The 26,181-nt window shown below is 44.1% G+C and overlaps 1 protein-coding gene across 1 annotated transcript in view; it reads left to right on the top strand.

Annotated features, from left to right (window-relative positions):
- DPYD (dihydropyrimidine dehydrogenase) overlaps positions 1-26,181 on the top strand; it is a 370,484-nt gene that overhangs the window by 44,970 nt on the left and 299,333 nt on the right. Inside the window, exon 3 of the mRNA XM_008147316.3 lies at positions 5,944-6,026. Within this exon, the coding sequence (XP_008145538.2) occupies positions 5,944-6,026 (83 nt within the window). The remainder of the gene's footprint in view (positions 1-5,943; positions 6,027-26,181) is intronic.

The raw sequence follows: 26,181 nt of genomic DNA, 5'->3' as shown, positions 1-26,181 counted from the left end.
CACTATTTGCAGAGGCCTTGGATGCAGGATGCATTTCCGGAAAAGCCAGAGGGAGCTGCCAGCCTCCTGCCTGCTGAGCCCGCCTTTTAAAGGAGTTCCTGGAGTCCTGTTTCAACCAATGGGCTGAGATCTGTCCCATCCAATGAGAGCTGCAGAGCTATAGTCTCATTTGCATCTTTACTAACCAAGAGGAGCAGCTCCATAGCAACTGATCAGAATGCACAATTTCCACCAATCAGGACAGTGCTTTTGGGACCAATCAGACTGCAAATTTGGATTCCTCATTTGCATAGAAATGGTCCAATCAGGGACCAAGGCGGGCCACCCTTTTTTCTCAGAGGAGTGCAATTTCAGTTGGTTTGCTAACTGTTCATCTGAAGAAAGTTTCCCTTTTTTCTGCACCCCATACTGGGGATTCTGTTGGCACTGGATTGGTGGCAGTGAGCTTTTGTTGACAGATTCTTCTTTTATGTCTTTTATGAACTCGTCCCTCTGCAGCTGTAGACGCCAAGAAAAAGTTTAAATTACAGTGCAGGTGGCGAGAGGAGGAAGGTGATGAGGGATTTCAGGGCCAAAAGAAAAACAGATAAACCAAAAATTGTGTGGTTCACTCTTCATGCTCTCAATCCACCACATAGAAAAAGAGGCAAATGCATTTTTTATTTTTTTTTGTGGTAACATCTGGAACCTTTTGAGATCCTGAAAGCATTTAAAAAATATAAACCCGAGAGAGTAAAATGTCTTCAAAAATTGCTTTTCAAAGTTGTCTACACATGGATTTTATGGTAATAGGACCTTTACCCCAAACAACAGATCAGACAAGCATTCATTTTTGGAAAGATTTATAACTTATAAGAAATACTGTTTTTTAAAATTTTTGCTTATTACTTTTTATTACAGTTTTTCCCAAGGGACTTCAGACATGGACATTGGAATGACAAGAGGTTTTGTGGGCTCCATCTGGGTTTGCTCTTGATTCTGAGCTGCTGTGTCCGATGTTATAGCAGGATGCCTTCAGTATTTGTTATCTGTGACTTTCTTTTGCTACGGGCATGATTGCTCTAGTCTAGGGAGTAACTTTAAATGGCTAAACTGAGATCTTAAAATTCTCTCTTAATTACAATAGTGTAATTATCAGGCCATTCCACTGGTGTTAACGTTTATATCTCACATTTATAATAGCATTATGGGTCTTAAAGACGGTATTCTAACTCAAAACAATTGTTTTTAAATAAAGAGATTCAGATATATAGTGTTATGTGGTTTTGTTAATCCCCGATAAATGCAACATTTCTAAGGTTTTCTTAAAAAGCCAACCATACAAAACAAGAATATCTTGTCAAGGGGCAGATTTATTTCTATTAAATGAATCCATCCAGCTAAGATTTTATCTACACACACACACACACACACACACACACACACACACACACACACACTGTGTATGTATCCAGAATTGGAGCTTTATTAAAAATATGCCCATAGCAATTAAGTAGAAATATCTATTCCCTCATCTGAGTTATAAACCATCTGTGAGGAAGCATCAAATTAAAGATAGGTGTTGTTTTCCAAGTGGAAATCCATAAAGGCTATGCCACCTTCCACTTGAAGATTTAAATGTGATATTACTGGGTCCAATGGCAGATCTCACTCATTTGTGGAATATAAAGAACATTATGAACCGATGAACAAAAATAGATACAGAGGCAAAGAAGCATCGAACAGACTGTCACACTACAGCAGGAAGGCAAGGGAGGGTTGGGGGCGGGATAAGAGATCAACTGAAGGACTTGTATGCATGCATATAAGCACAACCAATGGACGCAAGACACTGGCGGGGGTGAGAGCTTGTGCTGGGGGGTAGGGGAGGCCGGGGGAGGTCAATGGGGAAAAATAGGAGACATATGTACTACTATTTGTAATACTTTAAACAATAAAATTAAATTAAAAAATAATTTAAATGTGAGACAGCAGAGATACATGTGAATTGCTGGGGTTGGGCTTACGGCACAACTAGATGCAGAGACAGTACGTATAATCTACCTCAGAGAAATTATACATTGTTTTCATTAATGGCTAAATTTGGGGAATGAAAAGAATGAGAATGAAAAAGATTTAGAATCAGAAACTCTGAATTTGAGTACTGTCTCTACCATAGATAGTATCCTATCCTTTGAATACATTTTATGAAAACAATTTGAATTCAATGGAAAATTAGTTAGAATGAATAATCCCAGTCAATGAATATTCTTTTCATATGACTTTTTTAAGCCGTTGATTCATTTTCAGCCCAATTTACTCATCTTTGCATTTATAATTGTCTAAATGTCATTCTTTAAAACGAGTCACTATATATAAAGAAAGTTCATAATTTTAATTAATAAAGTGTCAAAGCTTAATCAGGGTAAGTTAGACTTAATTACAGAACTGGATCTTTGGTACAGACTTTTAATAAATAATAAAGTGTTATTTCATTAGTATTAGCTGGGAGCTAACATTTATCAAGTCTTTGATACTTTGAACTTCTTCTATGCATTCTTTAATTTTAACTACGGTGACATGTGATTGCATCATGATTTCTTAACCAGAATTCAAACTCTCATCTGAAAATTTTTTACTGCCGTATAACGACACGGCAAAGTAAACAGATCTTGAGCATTTAGTTTCCTGCATTTTTACTCAATGAATTAAAGGGTATCCTAAAGACCTTCTCATGCCTCCTGTAGCCATCATCTACCAATGTCCATCGTCTTGATTAGTTTTGCCTATTCTTTAATAACAGCTTTATTGAAATACTAGAGCGTCAGTGCACAAAATCTGTGCATGGGTAGGGTCCCTAGCGGCTGCCAGCCGGGGGGCGGGGGAGTGTCTCCCTTCCCCTTGTACCCTGGTCAAACTCCTGGTCGAGGGGACAGTTTGCATATTAGGCTTTTATTATATAGGATAATTCACATTCCATGAAGTTCACTCTTTTAAAAGCATCTGATTCAGTTTTTTTCAGTATGTTCAAAGAGTTGTGCATGGATCATCACTAATTCCAGAACACCTTAATCTCTCTGAAACGTAACCGCATTACCCTGTGGCAACCACTAATCTTCTTTGGACCTCTAAGGACTTGCCTGGACTGTACATTTCATAGAAATGCAATCAGACGGTGTGGCCTCGTGTATCTGGCTTTTTCCCTTGGCACAGCGTTTTCAAGTCTCATCCATGTTGTAGCATGGATCAGAACTTCCCTTGTTATGGCCGAATAATATTTTCTTGTACCGGTATATCACTTCTGTATGTTCATTTATTATCTGATTGACTTTTGGATTGTTTCTACTTTTCTTTTCTTTTATGAATAATCCTATTATGAACATTTGTGCACAAATATTTATGCAGTTGTATGTTGCTCTAAATCAGGAAATAGGAGTTCTTCAAATTTTCACTTTTGTTTTTTTAAGAATATTTTGACTATTCTGGGACCCTTGTAATTTCATGTGAGTTTTAAGAGCATCTTGTCAAAATTTATAAAAATAAAACATCGAAATCCTGGTATTTTGACAGGAATTGCTTTCATATCTTCAGATTGATTTAGAAAGTAGTAAGATTTTTAACAATATCATGTCTTCTCATCCATGAACATGGGATATCTTTTCACTTATTTTCATCTTTTAAAAATTTTAGGTGATGTGTTATTCTTTTGAGTGCACAAATCTTATGCTTCTGTTGTTAAATTTATTTGGAAGTATTCTACCCTTGATTTTATGCTCATGAATGGAATTGCTTTCTTATTTTCACTTTTGCTTGGTTCACTGTAGCTGCCTATATTTGAGCTTCATATAAATGGAGTAAGTTTGCTCTGTACCACTCTCTGTGCTCAACACCATGGCTGTGCGGTGCACCCGTGTAACTGCCTGTAGCCACAGCGTGCTCAGTCTTACTGCCATGAAGTTTCCCACTGCATTAACATGTCATTCTTTATGCCTTCCACCTTGAGGTGCGTGTGACTTGCGTCCAGTTTGGGGCTCCTTTGAATAGTGGTCCGATCGCCGTTCTTGTTCTAGGTGGACACGTTGCACATTTGTTCCGGTGTTTTCCTGGGTGGGAGTGTTCAGCTTTGGAAAGGGCTGCCGAATCGCTTTTACCAAGTGGTCGCAACAACTTCCGGTTCCGGCAGCAGTGCAGTAGTTGCTTTTTACACTAAAAAGGAGCTCACTTTGTGCAATCTGTCGTTTTCATTTTAGTCATCGCCCACGTGTGTAGCAGCATCTCATTGTTTAAATTGGCATCGTCCTCATGACTAATGGCGGTGAGCATGTTTGCTTGGTTTTTTAATCGAATATGTGGATATTCCCTTTTACGTAGTATGTATGCAGTCTTTTGCTCACGTCCCATTGAGTTACTGTCTTTTTCATATTTATCTGTGGGGGTTTTAACTTGCTATGGCTGTAAGTAATTTAAATAGTGTGATAGTGGCACAAGTACATGAAATCGAGCCATCGGCCAGTAGGGACCCTGGAGACAGACCCAGATGTGCTGTGACTGGAAAAAGATGATTCTGAGTTACAGTGGGGAAATGATGGTGTTTGGTTTTTTTCCATAAATAGTAATGATTGAATTGATTACCAATCGGTGTGATTTCCTAACTCACACCATATACAGATATGGCATTCCCAGATGGATTGCACATCCAAATGTGAAATGTAAAATAACAAAGATTGGTGACAAATATAGGACAACACATTCGTAACTTTGAGGAAGTCAAAGCTCTCCCGCAGAGGCCACAAAGAGCACCAAGCATAGAGCTAAGCAGTAAAACACAGGGCCTCATGACACTAAGGATTCCCTTCGTGAAAAGACACTACGGAAAAAGTGAAAAGATAAAACAAAGGCCTCAAGAGGCTCGTTCTGATTTATGTAAAAAGGACCTGTTATTCAGAATTCAAATGATTTTGGCTACATTATGGTAATTTTCAAGATTTTTTTTTATTATAAAAGTATATGTTAAAAAGAATATTTGCCTCAATTTGGCTGAATTTAAAAATCAAGGTAAAAATAGAAGTACATATATACCCATAGATTTTAAATAAATGAATTCTTAGACATTGGAAATTATTAATATAAATTCTGTAATTTTCTAAAATCCAGCATACTGTGTGCAATTTGAGAATACAAAGAACACATTAATGTTTAAAATTTGATTACTTAGTTTTGCTGTTTGTTAAATTTACTAGAACACTAAATTCTATGATTAAATCCGGCTAAATTCTACATGAAGTCTAAAATGCTAAAAACTCCTATGGATACATTTTTTCAGTCTAAAGTTGAATCCTATACATAACGTTTTTAAAACTTACTAGGTCATGTAAGATTAAGTTTTAAATTAAAAAAAATAAGTTAAAATTGAAACAAAATTTTAGAAAATTTAACCCAGGAATGCTAAGAACCTGATATAATGTCACTTAATGATAAGAGATGTAAATAAACATTTAATTTATGCAATTGCTATTAAAGATCTTATACAATTTCAGTTCCAAAATGTGGGAGCCTTTTTTTTAAATTAGATTAGATCTGGGCTGTATCTTTTCATCGTAGTAAGTTCTAATTCATTTAGAACTAAATATTTATCCTGATCTTATTGACTTTCTCTTTTGAATTTAAATTGGCTTTGATATGGTGGAGATGAGTTCAGAGAACTGGTCTTTACTCACTTCTTCTATGTTCCCAATTTTGGAAAATTGGTCAAAAGATTTCTGTCGCAGCTGTATCCTAAGACGTTTTTATTTGGTTACTGTGGAATTCACACTGTCAATTTTAATGAATCCTACCCAATTACAGTGGTGTGCCTCTCTTTCAGGAGTCCATCATCAATATAATCAATCCATTTTTCCTAATTGCGCAGATATAATTTTTACCTCCGGATGCCGGGGGATTGATGCATTTTTTAATATGTTGCAGGATTGCGAGAAGCTAGAGAATAATTTCGATGACATCAAGCACACGACGCTGGGTGAGCGAGGAGCTCTCCGAGAAGCAATGAGGTAAGGCTGGGTCACCATGGCAACAGTCACAGATGTGGCAAAGAAAAAGTCATTCTTCATTATTGGGGGAACAAATGAGTTCATTGCCACCATTCAGCCCCGTTCTCTAAGGTATTAATTTGTCAGTGAGAGACTTCCCTGGAGGCTGTACTTTGGTTTTGAAGCTGCATAAATGTTAAGCCTCAGTGCACAGTAAAAAATGTAAATGTTTAATTTGTTACTTAAAATGCTTAAGGGGTGTCTTGTTTTATATTTATACTAAACTGTGTGATTGAATGGAAATATTGTTCATCTAAATTCTGCCTGCTTGTAACAAAGTAAACAGTACAATGGTGGCTGAACGGAGCAGTATTTCCTCCTAATTAATATTTAATTAAAAAGGAGGTAGTTAAAATTTTATATCGCATTAGATGATATCATGGTATTTTAAAACAGATTGACATTTTCATACCACCATAGAGCACATGGATTCACTTTTTTTTTTTTTTTTTTTTCCCCAAAGACAGTGGTCTTTAATGAGCCCGCTGGTGGTTTTTTCCGCGTTTGCACATGACGATTTGTGAATATTTCTTTGAATTTCTTCCCTCACTTGATGCCTTTTTTATTTATTTATTTATTTATTTTTAGCAAGCAGTATTTAAATCCATCTGGTCAGGGTCAAGGCAGGCTTTTTACTCGACATTTAAAAAGGGTGAGGTATAGAACACTCATCGCCCGTCTAATGATACTAACTCAGAAGTTGTGAGCTGAGCCTCCGAGCGTGATCATCGCCGAGGTCGTTGCCCAGAAGTGGCCTGTCTCCCTGTCTTTAGCCTGTGATGCAAAACTGGGTTTTTAAAACGCATCTTCTTCTCTCCGTGCTCATGTTCTTCTCGGGGTCTTAAATCAAAGCTAAACAGCAGTTAGAAGCGAGGAAGGAGAGCCACGAGGCGGTCGGGCCCTGTTTTGTTGCTGCGAGTCCACGGTTACCATCTCCTCCCGATTGCAGGCTGATTGCCAGGCACGGTTACCAGGCAAGCAGCAGGGGAAAGTAATTAAATTTAATAGAAGCTGCCCTCATTTTGAAGCCACTTCTATTTAAAACCACAGGGGGAGGTAATTAAATTTAATGGAAACAGTAGCTTCTACACAAAGATACATGGTACTTCTGCCTAGATGATTATGATGTCACGAAAAGAGGAATAATCTATTGCTAGTTCGGAGAAATTACCAGCTGGAGCAAAGGAGCCTGTTTTATTGTTTAACGTCTTGTTGTTAAAAAAAAAAAAAAAGGAGGGGAAAACTAAAACGGAGTACACAACGGAGGAGGTGTGTCTGCGTAGAATGCAGTCAGTCTCAGAAAGGTGAAGTTATGGAACAGAGCAGTGCATGGAGCATCGGGGTAAAATATACCGTGTTAAGGCTCCGGGCAGAACTGGTGCGCGGGCTCCCGGGTCTCCCTGGAGCTGCGTCCTCTCTCTCAGACGGCACGGTCGCACACGGAACACGTCGTGCCTGGTACAATCATGTGTGTAGACGAAGCGTGCGCGCCGACCTCTACTCCGGAAACCACAGCTGGCCTCCGCACGTTTGTGTCTGTTGAGTAGACGGTGCGGGAGGACAAAGAGGATGCGAGAGCTGAAGGCCAGAACCGCAGGGAGCACGGCAGCGGGGCGCGGGGCGGGGCGAGGGAGGGGGCGCAGGGGACGAGGACAGCCACCCAGGAGCACGGGCGGTCTCATCAGGGAGAGGAGCCCGCGGGCCCGGAGAACCGCGCCTGAAGTGACGGTTCCCTTCGCGGAACTGGGGATCCCTGCCTTTAGGCAGCGCCCGCGGGCTCTGCTTTGGAGACAGGAGAGCTGAACCAGCGAGAGAAACACGTGGCACCTGGTCCGCGTGGCCGGCGCCCGGTGCTCTGAGATAGGGGGCGTCGGATCACTCCAGAGCCACTTAGTTACATGGCTGTGCCACAGACTCGGTTTACATAGGTTGCATACATTGCACACACATACACACACGTTATTGGTAACATTGAGATTCGCAAAACACGGTTAAATAGTTGGATAACTAAAAGCAGTGAACAGTGGCCCGGCCGGTGTGGCTCAGTGGTTGAGCAGCGACCTAGGAACCAGGAGGTCATGGTTCGATTCCCCATCAGGGCACAAGCCTGGGTTGTGGGCTCCATCCCCAGTGGGGGGCGTGGAGGAGGCAGCCGATCCATGATTCTCTCTCACCATTGATGTTTCTCTCTCTCCCCCTCTCCCTTCCTCTCTGGAATCAATAAAACATATAAAAAATAAAATAAAAGCGGTGAACAGCGTAGTATACGGGCCTGGCCCTTGCTTTGGCTTTTGGTTTGTGCCTTGAGCAGAGAGAGCCTCCTTCCTTTACATCTGAGGTTCCTGTCAACAGTGGTGCGATCCACGTGACTGACAGGCCAGGAGGGGAATGTAGGAAGGGGCGGGAATCCCTCCTTCTCTCACCTGGGGTCGGTGTCTGGGTCCGACCAGGCAGTGGAGGGATGAGCGCTTTGGCCTGGGCTCAGGAAGGGGGTGGCAGAGGCGGGGGCAGATGCAGGGGGAGGGGATGGCACTGGGTGGGTGTGTGTGCAGGGGGAGGGGATGGCGCTGGGCAGAGGGGGGGCATGCAAGTGCAGAGGGAGGGGATGGCACTGGGGGGGTGGGTGTGCAGGGGGAGGGGATGGCACTGGGGGTGTGTGTGTGTGCAGGGGGAGGGGATGGCACTGGGCATAGGAGGGAGGTGTGCAGGGGGAGGGGATGGCGCTGGGCAGAGGGGGGGGCGTGCAGGTGCAAGGGGAGGGGATGGCACTGGGCGGGGAGGAGGGGGACGTGCAGGTGGAGTCCAGGACGTACCTGGCCTGAGGTAAAGGGAAACTTGTCCAGCCTTTTCTAATACACTTCCCCTCAGCACTCAGAGGCTGTTCCCCGTCAGTGACATCTGTCCTTGTTTGCGGAGGATCCCTGGGTGGAGCCGGAGCCGGAGGAGGTTGGCAGGGCTGATGGGAGCCACTCAGGGTCTCTGAGTGCCGGGGGGCGGTGGGGACAGGCGTGAGGAATTCCCCGAAGCCCTCAGTGGGCCGGGGGCTGGGCCCAGGAGGCGGCTGGACAGGTGTTTCCCGTGTCCGGGAGGCCAGTGACCTAACGCCTAGTCTGTCCTGGGTTTGGGGTTGGGATTCCGGAGAGAAACTAGGAGGATCATGTGCAGCTCCGTGGAGTCCGAGGGGGAGGGAGCCAGCGCGGGGCCGGTGCAGCGTCCGCTCCTGCCTGCACGTTATGGGGCAGCTGCAGTACCCCCGTGGACGGCATACGTGGCTCCTTGGCTTCCTGCAGAATCAGCACACAGTAGGTGGTCGGTAACTGTCTGTTGAATTATTGACAAGGGTGCACACACACGGGTGGGCAACAGGAGGTTTACAGTTGTTCGTCTGGAAACAGACGTGCCGGGTGTGACGGCTACCGGAGCGTCCTTAACTCCACAGAGCCTTCCAGTGCAACTGTGACCCTACTTTTGCTCACCCCTGTCTGCCCTGCACACACCCTCACTCTCAGAAAACGAAGAGTAAAAGGGGGATTGATAGCCCAGTCATGCGCGTGGAAACCGGAATTAACAGCGATGGCTTGACAGGGAGGCGACGGAGTGGCCGCGATTCTCCAGAGGATGATTTATACCTGGACGGCCCGCGAGCGCTAACCACAAAGGCGCCCCCGGAATTCATCAGAGGACTTAGTGAGGCGGCCAGACTCTGGATGGAGTCGGAGACTCACGGGGTTTCCTGTGCCTTCCCCGCAACCAGTTAGTGTTTGTTAGCGTAGATCCTGCGAAGACCCCGGGACGCTGTCCTCGGATCACAAAGTGCCCGCGCCTTCCCGGACGCGTGGGATTCCTCAGTAAGTGGTGTAAGAGGCGGCTGTCTTGCTGTCTGGAGAGAAGAGATGACTTCATGGTCTCACCGCGAGAACACGAGAGGAAACTCGTGTCTGTGGAGCACCCACGTCCAGTAGATGGAGGGAGGGACTGTCCTTTTGAGGTTTGATGAGGAGAGAGAGAAGCTAAAAAGCCGTTGAAGGAATCACTACGCTTTGACTGTATTGAAAAACTTGATGTGTCACAAAACTAATAGACAACATCAGTGTGTTGTATTGCATGTGCATAACATGTTCAGAAAGATGAGCTCCGTGGGTGCTTGGCCAGGTATGTTGAAGTAAGCCCGGAAAGCGTTCAACTCTGACAGCACAAGGATGTAAAGTCGGTAACAACAGCAGCCTTCGTATGTGGTCGTCGATGTCACCGCGGTTCAGCGGGAGGAGAGGGAAGATGGAGCGTCCTTCCCGTTCCAGAAGGCCGGGGGCCCGGACGACGCTGCTGGACGGAAGCGGAGAGGGCACCAATACGCACCCAGAGCCTTGAAACACGCGCTGTCCGCAGTCATTGCACTTCCTGAGATACGGTATGCAGCGGACCTGTTCCTCACACTTCAGAATATGAAGGTGAACAGGCTGAGTAGAACCTAGTTGTCTGCTGTTAAAGAAAAAAATAAGGTCATGAATATGTCATATATGTAACATGCCGTAGTATATAGATACTAGAGGCCCGTGCAAGGACCTTGGCTCCGGCCCTCGCCCGCCACCGCCGTGGCCGGGGACCTCTGCCGCCTCTGCCTCGGCCCCTGCCCACTGCGGCTTTGGAGGGAAGGACGTCCAGAAGGACGTCCGGTCTAATTAGCATATTACGCTTTTATTATTATAGATGTGTGTATATATGTGTGTGTAATGGAAAGTTGTAGCATTATTCACTCTATCTGGATATTTAAATGATCTCTAACATGATGCTTTTAGTGACATAAGAGTTCTCGTGTTATAATGTTCTGTGGAAAATACCACGAAAAAAATTTACATTAGAACGTGATGTCCACTACATGTAAGAAAAGTAGAGAGAAAGGTAGGAATAAACCAGAGCACAGTAGGCGTGACATCTGGGTGATGCGCTTACAGGTACTTCCTCACGCAGTTTTCTGTACCGGGAGCATTTTGTGAATGATTAGAACACCAATGAAGTAAGAGATGGAGACAATGGGAAGAAATGACATGAGCAGTAGGATAACTGGTAAAAACCAGAGATGAGACTCCAACTGTAACTTCAGCTCAACCTGTTTTTAATCTTACTTTTTTTTTTGTAATATAGGCTTAAAAGGTCTTATATGGAGAATAGGGATAACTTAGGACCGTGGTCGGCAAACTCATTAGTCAACAGAGCGGCAAACCACGGCTCGCGAGCCACAGTTTGCCGACCACTGACTCAGGAGCTGTGGAGAGCGGCTAGTGTCTGGATAGGTTCAAGCCTCGGACTGAGGAGAGGGCACAGTCCTCTCATGGCCACATGCACGTCCCAGCCTGGAGGGCAGAGCCTCCCAGCACCATTGTAGCCAACAGCTGGAGTTGTCAGCTTGAACCTGTGGTCCGAACACGTGGCCCCACGTGCCTGAGTGACGTGGGCTTGTCAGAGTTCAGGTGCGTGTAACTGAGTAGGATCGAAACCCACGAGGATGCTGTCAACATCTTGACCACGCCCTTCCTTTGCCTCGTGGCATCGGCTGTAAAATAAAGACACGGCCTGTGGTCCGTGGCGCTGTCGCTAGCTCTCCATCAGAGGACAGCGTCCCACCCAGACCCAGCTTCATCCTCTTGTCTGTCTTTTCTCCATCCTTCACCGCCCGTCTCAGGCACGGCACATAAGGTGCCTGGGGCTGAGTGTGCCATGGCCGTGCCGGCTCGCCACAAGGAGAGAATGTGTTGTGATTGATGACATATTAATACGATGAAGATAAGAAGTTTTAAAATGTTTGTATACATTATTCTTATTTAATGATGTATAGTGCTTATTTTAGTTTTAGTTTTTAAAATAGGTTTTTAGTGGCTTTTAGAGGGAAGGAGAGGGAGAAAGAGAGAGCATCGATGTGAGAGAAACATAGGTCAGCTGCCTCCTGCACACCCACTACTGGGGGTCCAGCCTGCAACCCGGGCCTGTGCCCTGACCCGGTGACCTTTCGGTGCATGAGGCGCTGCCCAACCAACTGAGGCTCACCGGCCAGGGCTAGCGTGCTGCTTCTAGAGTGTACACGTGTCCGACACGATGGGCTTGACTGGGAGCCTCAGTGTCGTCTTGGAATGCAGAGCGGCACAGGGATGTGTCTTGTCTGAGCTCATGGTAGCTCCACGGCTGTGTGGAAATACCGTACAGGATTTATGAAAACGATGAGATAAGAAAAAAGATTTCTCAGGGCAGAAAAAGAATGCATCGTCTCTAGCTTAAATCTCTGACTACAGTATAATAACAGTGGATTTAGAGGTAAAATTCTCAACTTCTTTTCATCACATTTTCTCCTTATCTCTGCCAACTCCACCCTGTGGCTGTGCCAAAGTGATCTGATTTCTGCATTATGATATCTTGCACCTGTCTTAGCTCTTGTAGTAAATTCTGCACATGGAGGGGAAAAGCGGGGCCGTTTTTTAACATGGCATCTCTCCCCTTTTCCGTTCTAGGGGCAAGTAGTGGGCCGTGCATAACAGAGCTACGAAGTGGGAAGGTATTTGAACTAAATAACTTGAGGAAAAGGGAGTTTTCAAATTCTGAAAAACAAAGGCACATAGAGAATAGAGCTCACAAAGAAGAAATATAAACTTGCTATGCAAAGCTTTTGGACAATAGTAATATCCAAACATATAGGTTGGTTGGATTTATGGACATACCTCTCTGGGGAGAATATACGTGACCTTTTTGGAGTGCAAACAGTGGCAGTTAGGGGTTAGTATGTTACGTGCAGAGCCAAGCCTGCTCGGTGAGAGCCGAAGATTTAGACGATGAGCATAGCATCCAACCACCAGGACATAATCTCTCCTCTACCCTGGGCTTGGCTTTGTCACGTGTTAGGAATCTGGCCACTAGATGGCGATGTTGGGTTGCACAGTTTCTTCTCCGGGCTATTTTTTCCTGGTGTATGTAATAGTCATTCTACCCGCGCCATTAATGCAAAGTTAAAATTTAAAGTATGTCTATTTAAACTTGGGCATTGTTTTAAGAGATGCAACACGTTCTAAATAGGAACTCAAAAGTTTGCAATCGCTTCAATATCCTATGAGTTTCTGCACTTCAGACTCGTAGATTGGAGAGGCGGAAGGAATCTAGTTCTCTAACATTTCATTGGAAGGCTGAGGCCTCCAGAGTGATTCAGAGACGTTTGAAGAATGCATTGTTTTAGTTTCCCTTCTAGATGCACTCGTCTAAAAAGTGGCATCTTGAATCTCTCTCCTCTGCCAGCACGCGGTGGTACTTGGCCTGTGTAGCATCTGATCTAAGGGCTGTGTGACTCCTGGCGACCCAATAATGTTTTAGCAGCTTATTGTGTTAGTTCAGTGGTCGGCAGAGCGCGGCTCGTGAGCCACATGCGGCTCTTTGGCCCCTTGAGTGTGGCTCTTCCACAAAATACCACGTGTGGGCGCGCACATACAGTGCGATTGAAACTTTGTGGCCCATGCGCAGAAGTTGGTTTTCGGCCTGGGCGAGTCTATTTTGAAGAAGTAGCGTTAGAACACTCAAGAGGCCAAAGAGCCGCATGTGGCTCGGGAGCCGTGGTTTGGTGACCACTGTGTTAGTTTGATCGGGCTTGCATCTCTTGCTAAGCATTGTGGTTAAACCACGGACGCTGATATTTCTTAAACTGGAACTTCCACATGACCTGGAGTAAAAGGCTGTCTCCATGAATAATTGTGTCCATCTGATTCAGACTTGAAGATAAGACTATTATTAGTATCCCATTTAATCTCATTCTTGTGGACAACTTTGTGTGTGCATATGTCATTTGTGTGTTTGTATATGTACATGTGTATTCTCTATTATCACTATATCATCTCTATCTCTATCTCTATCTCTATCTCATCTCTCTAAATATCCCCCTTCCAGTCAAGGAAATCTTGCAAGTGACAGTATTGGAATTTGGAGATCCCGTTGCTTTTCAGAATATCCGTTAGGGTTATAAAGATTTATGTACAAGAAGGTTCAATGACTTTGTTTCACAATAGTGAAAAGTAGGTGTAGGGGAGGAGAAGGCAACCCAAGTATTTCTGACTCCTGAATTAAATACGTAGTCTAAAAGAGGAATATAAGGCCATGAGAACATTGGAAGTGACATTGAAGAAAAATACATGAAAAGTCAACCCAGAAAGTATTAACAAAGTGCTTCTCGTGAAATCAGCAGGCTGTTTAATAGTATGGAAAGTAAATACATATTTTTAAAATTCAGAATGTGTTATGTAATCATAACAGTGATTATAGGTGATTTAATATTTGCAACATATATTTTGTTTTCAAACATAAACATAAGTTACGTTTATCATTGTAAGTGCCCGTGTGTGTGTCTATATGTGTTTTTTAACCACACGAGTAGCTTGCCCTGTGAAATTGGGTTTAAAAGCAATGTGTTAGCTTCCTGTTTCAATCAGATGCCATGACGCTATCAGAGGGTCAGTAGGAGTCTCTTGCCAGCACCGCCCCCCAGTCAGCAGGCTCCTCTTCTCTTCCACACAGAGCGCCTCTTGCTTTTATCCTCTCTGTCCTAGAGCAGCAGCGCAGGCCCTGGGTTCGGTCCAGGCCTCCCGCCGCGCGCACGGGGCAGCCAGCGGATACCGTGGGCGCCTGTGAGTCTCTAGGCCACCGCTTCTGCTAGACCCGCGGTTCTCAACCTGTGGGTCGCGACCCCTTTGGGGGTCGAACGACCCTTTCACAGGGGTCGCCTAAGACATCCTGCATATCAGATATTTACATGACGATTCATAGCAGTAGCAAAATTACAGTTATGAAGTAGCAACGAAAATAACTTTATGGTTGGGGGTCACCACAACCTGAGGAACTGTATGAAAGGGTCGCGGCATTAGGAAGGCTGAGAACCACTGTTGTAGAGCATGATGTTCAACTACCCTCATAAACATGAGAATGCAGCTTAGAAAATACAGCGTGGTCATTGGGAAAATGATCAATCTCATCACAGTCTGTGCCATTTATTGTACTTGAATATATATGTTATGGCGTTAACTTTATGTAGTTTGTGTGATATGAGCATACATGTGCAGACACATTTTACACGTGTACACATACACATACACACTGACACAGTGATCTGGGTCACCTGTTTACCACATACGTTAGGAATGTTACTTTCCTTTTCCTCAGGGGAGAGTGAGAGCAAGATTTGACATTGAGTTTCAGATGGGCCAAAGAGAAATTAACGTTTCCACCATTTATGGGGGGTGAGGGATAAGTCTCAGATTCATTCTTACCTAATGTTTAACAAAATCAAATAGATGCTTAGCACTAGTACCTCTGGGTTATTTATGGGTTTGGGTAGCAACTGGCATATATGACTTTGGAACTATGTTCATTTACAATCTTTTTCTCTACTGTGAACTTTGAATTTGAACTTGACTGTGAGTTATTGATTACATACTTATCAATTATAAGTTTTGTGCAACAACAACATGGGTGAAGTCAGGCATAGTCTAATTCCGTTGTATATTTGTAAAATGCATAATTATATTCATTAATCTAAGCATTGGTTTATTCAACTTGGTGCCTACTATGTACCAGCAAAAAAATGTTTATTTAAAAACAAGAAAAAAAAATCTGAGTAACTGCCGCTTTATGACCACGTAATACATTCAGAATGATAAAACCAGAAAAGAAAACATGTACTCTTGGCATCGAGGGTGCTTCTACTTAAAACAGCCACATTGGCAACGACGGGAATGGCATTGAGCCAAGGTAAACAAATGTATTTTTCCTTTAATAGCACAAGATTGTGTGTCAAAGACGGGGACGTCGGGGATGCAGCTTTTGTCTTACTCCCAAAGCTGAAAGCAGCGCTCAGGCCTGCTCCAGAATGCTTGCCACTGTAGATATAGACTGTGAATGAGCAGCTAATAGCTAAAATTATTTAGGAGATAAAAATTGGTACTGTGAGGATTAGCTTTAATTTTAAGTATCCATAATTGAAGTGCCACATTATGATTTTAATGTTGTGATAATCTTGTTAACAAGCTGTTGTGTCTATACTATCATATTTTAATGTAGTTGCGAAGCTTAAGTAAATCATAAAGTAAATTGCTTTTGGAATCAGGCTTTTACAAGTGGAAAATTGGTGGTTTACATGTTTTGAATACGTATTTTGTAATTATAGTTGGCGTTTTCTACAACTTAAGAAGAAGAATAGATGAGGTTTATAGATAATGCATTTTTGTGTATCAGGACTTTGGCATTTTTTTCTGTTGCTTGTGATTTGGGCTTATTCCACGTAGTCTGTGTGATAACAGGTGATTGTACTTTGTTCTGTAAGAGTTCTCTTCCGGGTGACATACATGTGCAGTTTAGATATTCCTTATTGCTCGTAGATTAGCACATTACATGTAACAGCAGGTTGATAGCTTTCTAGCCCAGCATTTCTATAGGTGACCAGGATGTAAACTACATTTCACCCCTTGGGAGAGCTGATTTTATTCTGGGGAAAACGTGCCCCTTGGTTGGTAAAGGTAGCTAGGACGTGAGGTTGGCTTCCTCTGAATTGGGGGCTCAGTCCACACAGTGGGGTGCTGTGACGGCCTGAAGCAGAAGCAAGCCAGCATTTTAGCTCAATGTCGGGGCAGTAACTGTGTCAGCTTTCTGGGTCGGAGGTCTCTGTTGCAGCTGCTCAGTTGTGCTGACGTAATAATGCACCCTCTAGAGCAGTGGTTCTCAACCTTCCTAACGCCGCGACCCTTCCATACAGCTCCTCATGTTGGGGTGACCCCCAACCATAAAATTATTTTCGTTGCTACTTCATAACTGTAATTTTTCTACTATTATGAATCGTCATGTAAATATCTGTGTTTTCTGATGGTCGCGACCCACAGGTTGAGAACCGCTGCTGTAGAGCCTAAGACCGTCGGAAAACACAGATATTTACATTACGATTCATAACAGTAGCAAAATTACAGTTATGAAGTAGCAACGAAAATAATTTTATGGTTGGGGGTCACCACAACATGAGGAACTGTATGAAAGGGTCGCGGCATTAGGAAGGTTGAGAACCACTGCTCTAGACAATATGTCAGCTAATCGCGGGGCAGTGTTGGTGAGGCTGTGTCCTAATAAAGTTTTATTTACATAAACTGGTGGCCAGCTGGGTTTGTCCTGGTGGGTTAAGAGCATATTTGTCCTAAATCAAAATACGTTTCAAGAATGTTTTGGTACATTTATTATGAGCGTGTGATCGTCTCTGATAGATTAATACTTAACAATACTATAGAGCGCTTCCAACTTTATTAGTAAACGTTTACTGGGACGTCATGTCTCCTAACCTCTGAGCTGTCCCTTGTCATTGAATAAGCTACATTTCCTAGATCACTCACTCCACTACATAGGCGAGATCGATCATGAAATCACCAGCTAAATGTGAAATCCCCAATATTCTGCCAACAGAAGAGATCAGCATCTTTTTGAGGAAACGGTTTTATTTTTGTTAATCCTTACCCAGGGTATTTTTTCATTGGTTTTTAGAGAGTAGGAGGGAGGGGGCGGGAGAGATACATTGATGTGAGAAAGACACGTCAATTGGTTGCCTCCCGCATGTGCTGTGACCAGGGCCAGGGATAGAGCCTGCAACCGAGGTACGTGTCCTTGACCAGAATTGAACCCCGAAACCTTTCAGTCCGTGGTGCGAGGCTCTATCCACTGAAGCAAACCGGCCAGGGCTATCAGTTATTTTATAAATGAACTAGAGGCCTGGTTCGTGCACCAGTGGGGTCCCTCGGCCTGGCCTATGGGATTGGGCCAAAACCGGCTCTCTGACATCCCCTGGAGTCTGGATTGCGAAAGGGTGCAGGCCAGGCCAAGGGACTCCACCGGTGCACCATAGAAGCCGGGGAGGGACGCAGGAGGTTGGCCAGCCCGGGAGGGACCATAGGAGGGCTCCAGGGAGTGTCTAGCCTGTCTCGCTCAGTCCCGATCGGCCGGACCCTAGCAACAAGCTAACCTACTGGTTGGAGCGTCTGCCCCCTGGTGGTCAGTGCACGTCATAGTGAACTGTTGAGAGGTCTTAGCATATCATTAGCATATTACGCTTTGATTGGTTGAACAGCCGACCTGATGACTGGACACTTAGCATATTAGGCTTTTATTATATACTAGTTAGGATGAAGAGTCATGATATCCATTAAAGTCCCTACAGGATACCTGACATTGATTGGAAAATATTTACTGTGATGTGTTCTGTGGGCCATTATTTTAACAACACTGTAAAGTTTTGTTTCCATGGGACTATCTAAGAATTGCTTTCATTTAAAAAAAATTTTGAAATTCAATCATTATTTATTTTATAAACCTTTGAATGATGAATACATATTTTTTCTCTAGTCCACAGAGAAGTTTTCTTAGGATTAACTGAGATACCGTATGGGATAGTCTGTGCTCTTTCTGAAAGTGCGCTTAATGCTCGTAGCTCAGTCTTCCTAATGCCTTCCAACGAGCCTACGTCATTTAGTCTAATTTGGCACATTTCCTAACTTTTAGCCCGCCCGGGCGCTCCCGTTTTAAGAGCCATTACTTTGGCCGGTAGATAAGAGGGAATAATAGTAGTCATTTTATTTGGAGATCTTCCGTAACATCAGCTCCCGTCGGGTTTTAGTGGAAATGGGTGTTCGTCATTGGACCACAGAGGTCATATTTGTAGTGGATATTTGGGCTATGTTTACAAACCAATTATCTTGCCAGTGTCTTCCGCTATCTTTCAGGAGAGTTGAGAGTAATTTTTTTTTTTTTTTTTTTAAGATGGGGAAGAAAAATGATTCACAATAAGGTTAAATTACTTACTGGTATCATATTTGTCATCGTCATATTTTTCCTTCATATTTCATCTCTTCCTTTCCTCCCTTGGATGTTGTATCTAATTTCACATTCTGTGAGGGAATACTGCTCGAGACATTTCCCACCCAGAGGTAAGAATTGGGTTGAAATTTAAACAGTTTGGACGAAAAAGCTGTTTGGGGAATCAGATTTTTTTTTAATTTTTAATAGTGAAACAAGGAGAAGACTTTTTTTTCACTGTAGAGAAAAATTACTAGTTTTGACACATAATTAAACTTAAATTATTGCACATGAATAAACTGTATAAAATAATGTAAGAAACATTGTGTAACCTACCGGTCGCCAACCTTTCGGACCGTGGACCACCGGCTGGCGACCGCTGGTGTAACCGGTTTGAGGCAGCTACCCCATTCATTGAAGGCTGCGCATCATCCCTTGAATTGGGTCATCCCACTGAGAGGAAGGTGTGTTGTTATTGGGTATTAATACAAGACTTGTCTTGCAATTTATTTTTATTCAGGATTATTCTGCTCATCTGAAGTTTTTGGAGAATCTTTTTTTCTTTTTTTTTCAGTAGTCCCATCAAAATACCTGCCCGTTTTTAAGGATCATGAGAAATATTTTTGTTCCACACGTTTCCGTAGGCGATAATGTCATTGTAGAGAGAGATCTTGACGACATCAACGGTAACAAACACCATTGGCGACTCACAAGGTTAGGAGCAGACTAACGTTTTCCAGACGAGTGTGGATTATCTCATGCCTCTGATTATATGTTCTTTTAGCTGCTTGTATCTGACAAGTACATTGTAAATATGGCTGTACGTGAAAATGATATATTTGAGCAAATTGCCAGCCTGTTTACCTCCATGAATAAATCTCCTTATGCTGTCTTATAGTTTATATCCTCCTAAGTATGTAACGTGATAGATTCCCTGGAGTTGACTAAGTCCAGGCTCTTGTGTTACTATTAAGATGCTCAGTTTTTAAAATGCACATTAGGAAGAGAAAGTTGTTGTTTGAAACCATAAATATGAAACACACTCCTGCACACACACAGAGAGACACGCCTTCATCGGAGCGGAATTCCAAGGGACTAGTCTGCACGCAGCACCGCAGGTCCGTGTGCTGGAAGTGATTGCAGTTGCCACGCGTGTTTGCTGCAGACAATAGCAGGCAGCCCTTCCTCTGCTCTCGGTTAGTCCACTCAGCCCAGCGTGGGCCTGCCCCGCAGGGAGGGGCCGGGCGGGCGCAGGGAGGCAGGTGAGTGCCGGGGGCCCTGCTTTCCCAGCACCGCGCTGCGGCCGCATTCATGGGGCCCAGGGGCTCCTTTGCGAGTGTTTAGGTGGAAGCCAGTGACGCGCACAACATTCCGTCAGTCTTTCGCGTGCACTTGTCCGGTTTAAAATCATGAGAGAAGAGGGCCACAAGACCAGGAGCCAGGAGCAGTGGAGAATCGAAAACGTTGGAAATAGTCCCCGGGGGCAATCGGTAAGGAAACAGGGACGGTGCCACTAGAAAGGGATGAATCTGCCAGGTTATAGCTTTTAAGATTTTAGTTTGTGTTTGGTGCTTTTCTGATTTTGATGCAATTCTTGAAATATATCCTTAGGAGGTTTCTATTTGTGGCTTGTAATTAATTTCTTTAAATGAGCGACCTCCGTCTCCTTACCTGTGATGGGTAGCTCAGTGGTATTAGGGTTTATCAGGACTATCGATAGGTGATAATCTGAGGGTCTCTTTCCATAAACACTGAATTCTAACCTGCAGTTTGGAAATTATAATTTGGGAAAAGTTGTACCTACTTGCGACATGGTTCTGTACTCCAATAGAATTTTAAAAATTTGTTTGTGGAGTGGAGTGTAATTAAAAATACTGATCTAGCCCTCGCCGGTTTGGCTCAGTGGATAGAGCGTTGGCCTGTAGGCCAAAGGGTCCCGGGTTCGATTCCAGTCAAGGGCAGTACATACCTTGGTTGTAGGCTCCTCCCAGGCCTGGGCCCTGGTCAGAGTGCCTGCAGGAGGCAGTCAATAGATGTGTTTCTCTCACATCGCTATTTCTCTCTGTCTCTCCCTCTCTCTTCCACTCTCCCTAAGAATCAATGGAAAAATACCCTCTGGTGAGAATTAACAAAATAAATAAATAAATAAAATAAAAATGAAATACTGATCTAGGATACAACTTACTGAATTGCAATAATGAAGTTATATTTTATATGCAAGTCTCAAATCTCATCTGTGACATCTTAGAGGGTTTGATTAAGAAAGAGGCCTATGTTGCTACGATTAAACTATTTATTATTTAGGGTAATGTTTGTATTTGTGAACCCATAGAATTTACATCTAAAAGGGTAATGCTAGGATAAGTGATGTAGTGTGAGATCATTGAAACACAGAGGCATTGAACGTGCGTGGAGAAAGCAATTCCTAGACATGGTTCATTCTTTCCAATATTTATTGAGTTCTTCAATATGCAGAGTACAAGTAGGCACTGGAGATACAATTAAGAGCAAATTTTCATGAGTTTTACCCTCATAGTCTAATGGGAGAGGAGGTGGACATTTATCAAATAAGCGCACATATGTACATACAATTACTTATAACGAAGGTGACTCCAGGGGAGAGGGAGTGTTGCTAATGCTGAGAGGAAGTATTGCGGAATGATAGGATGCTTTGACAAGGATGAGGTCCTTGCGCTGAGATCTGAAGGAAGTCTGGGAGGCTGTAGGCTGTAGGCGGAGAGGAGGGTGATACGCCAGTGACAGGCCATTGGGGTGCACAGATGTTTGAACATACGATGCATGAAAGGAACCTCAGCCACCCCAGACCTCCATGTTCCCACTAATTTACCTGTAGTTCAAGAGAAGTTAGCCCAGCCCAAAATGTGGGCTATTCTCACCCGCTTTGAGATCAGAGCACGTTCGAAAATATTGTTGACCCCCTTTAAAGATATATCCAGATTCAACACGGTCCCAATCGATAGCTCAACAGGTTATTTTGTGGATATCGACACATTGATTCTAAAGGGCACATGGAGAAAAAAAGGCCCAGAATCTCCCCTACGATATGGAAAGAGAAAAACACAGAGGACTGACTTGACCCACATTCTATGAAGCATACTCCGTCATCAGATGCTAGTGGAGGTGGTGGTGTTTGTGAAGGTGGAGGTGGTGGTGGTGGCAGTGGCGGTGGTGGAGGAGTTGTTATTGGTGGTGGTGATGATGTTAGAACTGGTATTGGTGATAGTGGAGTTGGTGTTGGTGGTGGAGGTGGTGTTGTTTGTGGTGGGGTTGGTGGTGGTGGTAGAGTTGTTAATGCTGTTGGTGGAGGTGGTGTTGTTGGTAGTGGTGGTGTTGATGGTGGAGTTGTTGGTGGCAGTGGTGGTGGTGGAAGTTGTATTGGTGATAGTGGTGTTGGTGTTGGTGGTAGAGGTGTTGTTTGTGGTGGAGTTGGTGGTGGAGATGGTGTTGGTAATGGAGGTATTGTTGGTAGTGGTGGTGGTGGAGGTGGTATTGGTGATAGTGGAGGTGGTATTGGTAGTGATGGAGTTGGTGTTGGTAGTGGAGGTATTGGTAGTGTTAGTGGTGGAGGTGGTATTGGTGATAGTGGAGGTAATATTGGTAGTGATGGAGTTGGTGTTGGTAGTGGAGGTATTGTTGGTAGTGTTGGTGGTGGAGGTGGTATTGTTGGTAGTGGAGGTGGTATTGGTAGTGATGGAGTTGGTGTTGGTAGTGGAGGTGGTATTGGTAGTGTTGGTAGTGGAGGTATTGTTGGTAGTGGAGGTGGTATTGGTAGTGATGGAGTTGGTGTTGGTAGTGGAGGTATTGTTGGTAGTGTTAGTGGTGGAGGTATTGTTGGTAGTGGAGGTGGTATTGGTGATAGTGGAGGTGGTATTGGTAGTGATGGAGTTGGTGTTGGTAGTGGAGGTATTGTTGGTAGTGTTGGTGGTGGAGGTGGTATTGTTGGTAGTGGAGGTGGTATTGGTAGTGATGGAGTTGGTGTTGGTGGTGGAGGTATTGTTGGTAGTGTTGGTAGTGGAGGTATTATTGGTAGTGGAGGTGGTATTGGTAGTGATGGAGTTGGTGTTGGTAGTGGAGGTATTGTTGGTAGTGTTGGTGGTGGAGGTGGTATTGTTGGTAGTGGAGGTGGTATTGGTAGTGATGGAGTTGGTGTTGGTGGTGGAGGTATTATTGGTAGTGTTGGTAGTGGAGGTATTGTTGGTAGTGGAGGTGGTATTGGTAGTGATGGAGTTGGTGTTGGTAGTGGAGGTATTGTTGGTAGTGTTAGTGGTGGAGGTATTGTTAGTAGTGGAGGTGGTATTGGTGATAGTGGAGGTGGTATTGGTAGTGATGGAGTTGGTGTTGGTAGTGGAGGTATTGTTGGTATTGTTGGTAGTGGAGGTGGTATTGGTAGTGATGGAGTTGGTGTTGGTGGTGGAGGTATTGTTGGTAGTGTTGGTAGTGGAGGTATTATTGGTAGTGGAGGTAGTATTGGTAGTGATGGAGTTGGTGTTGGTAGTGGAGGTATTGTTGGTAGTGTTGGTGGTGGAGGTGGTATTGTTGGTAGTGGAGGTGGTATTGGTAGTGATGGAGTTGGTGTTGGTGGTGGAGGTATTATTGGTAGTGTTGGTAGTGGAGGTATTGTTGGTAGTGGAGGTGGTATTGGTAGTGATGGAGTTGGTGTTGGTAGTGGAGGTATTGTTGGTAGTGTTAGTGGTGGAGGTATTGTTAGTAGTGGAGGTGGTATTGGTGATAGTGGAGGTGGTATTGGTAGTGATGGAGTTGGTGTTGGTAGTGGAGGTATTGTTGGTAGTGTTGGTGGTGGAGGTGGTATTGTTGGTAGTGGAGGTGGTATTGGTAGTGATGGAGTTGGTGTTGGTGGTGGAGGTATTGTTGGTAGTGTTGGTAGTGGAGGTATTATTGGTAGTGGAGGTGGTATTGGTAGTGATGGAGTTGGTGTTGGTAGTGGAGGTATTGTTGGTAGTGTTGGTGGTGGAGGTGGTATTGTTGGTAGTGGAGGTGGTATTGGTAGTGATGGAGTTGGTGTTGGTGGTGGAGGTATTATTGGTAGTGTTGGTAGTGGAGGTATTGTTGGTAGTGGAGGTGGTATTGGTAGTGATGGAGTTGGTGTTGGTAGTGGAGGTATTGTTGGTAGTGTTAGTGGTGGAGGTATTGTTAGTAGTGGAGGTGGTATTGGTGATAGTGGAGGTGGTATTGGTAGTGATGGAGTTGGTGTTGGTAGTGGAGGTATTGTTGGTATTGTTGGTAGTGGAGGTGGTATTGGTAGTGATGGAGTTGGTGTTGGTGGTGGAGGTATTGTTGGTAGTGTTGGTAGTGGAGGTATTATTGGTAGTGGAGGTAGTATTGGTAGTGATGGAGTTGGTGTTGGTAGTGGAGGTATTGTTGGTAGTGTTGGTGGTGGAGGTGGTATTGTTGGTAGTGGAGGTGGTATTGGTAGTGATGGAGTTGGTGTTGGTGGTGGAGGTATTATTGGTAGTGTTGGTAGTGGAGGTATTGTTGGTAGTGGAGGTGGTATTGGTAGTGATGGAGTTGGTGTTGGTAGTGGAGGTATTGTTGGTAGTGTTAGTGGTGGAGGTATTGTTAGTAGTGGAGGTGGTATTGGTGATAGTGGAGGTGGTATTGGTAGTGATGGAGTTGGTGTTGGTGGTGGAGGTATTGTTGGTAGTGTTGGTAGTGGAGGTATTGTTGGTAGTGGAGGTGGTATTGGTAGTGATGGAGTTGGTGTTGGTAGTGGAGGTATTGTTGGTAGTGTTGGTAGTGGAGGTATTGTTGGTAGTGGAGGTGGTATTGGTAGTGATGGAGATGGTGTTGGTAGTGGAGGTATTGTTGGTAGTGTTGGTGGTGGAGGTGGTATTGTTGGTAGTGGAGGTGGTATTGGTAGTGATAGAGTTGGTGTTGGTGGTGGAGGTATTGTTGGTAGTGTTAGTGGTGGAGGTATTGTTGGTAGTGGAGGTGGTATTGGTAGTGATGGAGTTGGTGTTGGTAGTGGAGGTATTGTTGGTAGTGTTGGTAGTGGAGGTATTGTTGGTAGTGGCGGTGGTATTGGTAGTGATGGAGTTGGTGTTGGTAGTGGAGGTAGTGTTGGTGGTGGAGGTGGTATTGGTGGTAGTGGAGGTGGTATTGGTAGTGATGGAGTTGGTGTTGGTGGTGGAGGTATTGTTGGTAGTGTTGGTAGTGGAGGTATTGTTGGTAGTGGAGGTGGTATTGGTAGTGATGGAGTTGGTGTTGGTAGTGGAGGTATTGTTGGTAGTGTTGGTGGTGGAGGTGGTATTGTTGGTAGTGGAGGTGGTATTGGTAGTGATGGAGTTGGTGTTGGTTGTGGAGGTATTGTTGGTAGTGGAGGTATTGTTGGTAGTGGAGGTGGTATTGGTAGTGATGGAGTTGGTGTTGGTAGTGGAGGTATTGGTAGTGTTAGTGGTGGAGGTGGTATTGGTGATAGTGGAGGTGGTATTGGTAGTGATGGAGTTGGTGTTGGTAGTGGAGGTATTGTTGGTAGTGGAGGTGGTATTGGTAGTGATGGAGTTGGTGTTGGTAGTGGAGGTATTGGTAGTGTTAGTGGTGGAGGTGGTATTGGTGATAGTGGAGGTGGTATTGGTAGTGATGGAGTTGGTGTTGGTGGTGGTGCTGGTGGTGATGCATATGAGAACTCTGTACTGTCCACTCAGTTTTGCTGTGACTGAAACCCTAAAAAGGTGAAGTTTATAAAACACTTTTATTTAAATGGTGAAAATGTTTGCATAAAAGGTATCACAACCCGCCCCAATGTGTATGCACGAATGGTTAACAGTAAGCTGACTGACAAAAGCCAGGTTTTGGTGTGGACGTGGCACAGCTACAAGCTGATACTGTTGATGGAGCGCTTCCAGATTTCACTGTCATCGACCTCAAAATCTGTTCCCTTGTGGCCCGAAAATAAAGTCGGTAGGATTTTTATCTTTAGAAAGGCGATTTTTTTCTCAGTATGTGGTTTATCCTAGGGGATGTTTCCTGTGGACTTCTCCAGAATACTTACTCTGCAGGTGTTGGGAGTAGTGTCCTATACATGCCAGTTACAGGCGGTTGACAGTGGTATGTAGATCCTTAAGAGCCTTACTCATTTTTACTTATGAAAGTGGTCATTATTTCTGGGGTAGTTGTTACCATCTTTACTATGACTCAGGTTTGTCAGATTTCTCTTTTGGGTTCTAACAGTTTGAATTAACGCCCCCTCCCCTTCTCTGCCGGCCTTTTAGAATCTCTTAGGCTCTGTCTT

This window comes from Eptesicus fuscus, chromosome 22 (genome assembly GCF_027574615.1).
Source record: "Eptesicus fuscus isolate TK198812 chromosome 22, DD_ASM_mEF_20220401, whole genome shotgun sequence".
Classification (NCBI taxonomy): domain Eukaryota; kingdom Metazoa; phylum Chordata; class Mammalia; order Chiroptera; family Vespertilionidae; genus Eptesicus; species Eptesicus fuscus.
The sequence above is the reverse complement of the archived record's forward strand: the minus strand, read 5'-3'. Positions and strand labels throughout refer to the sequence as shown.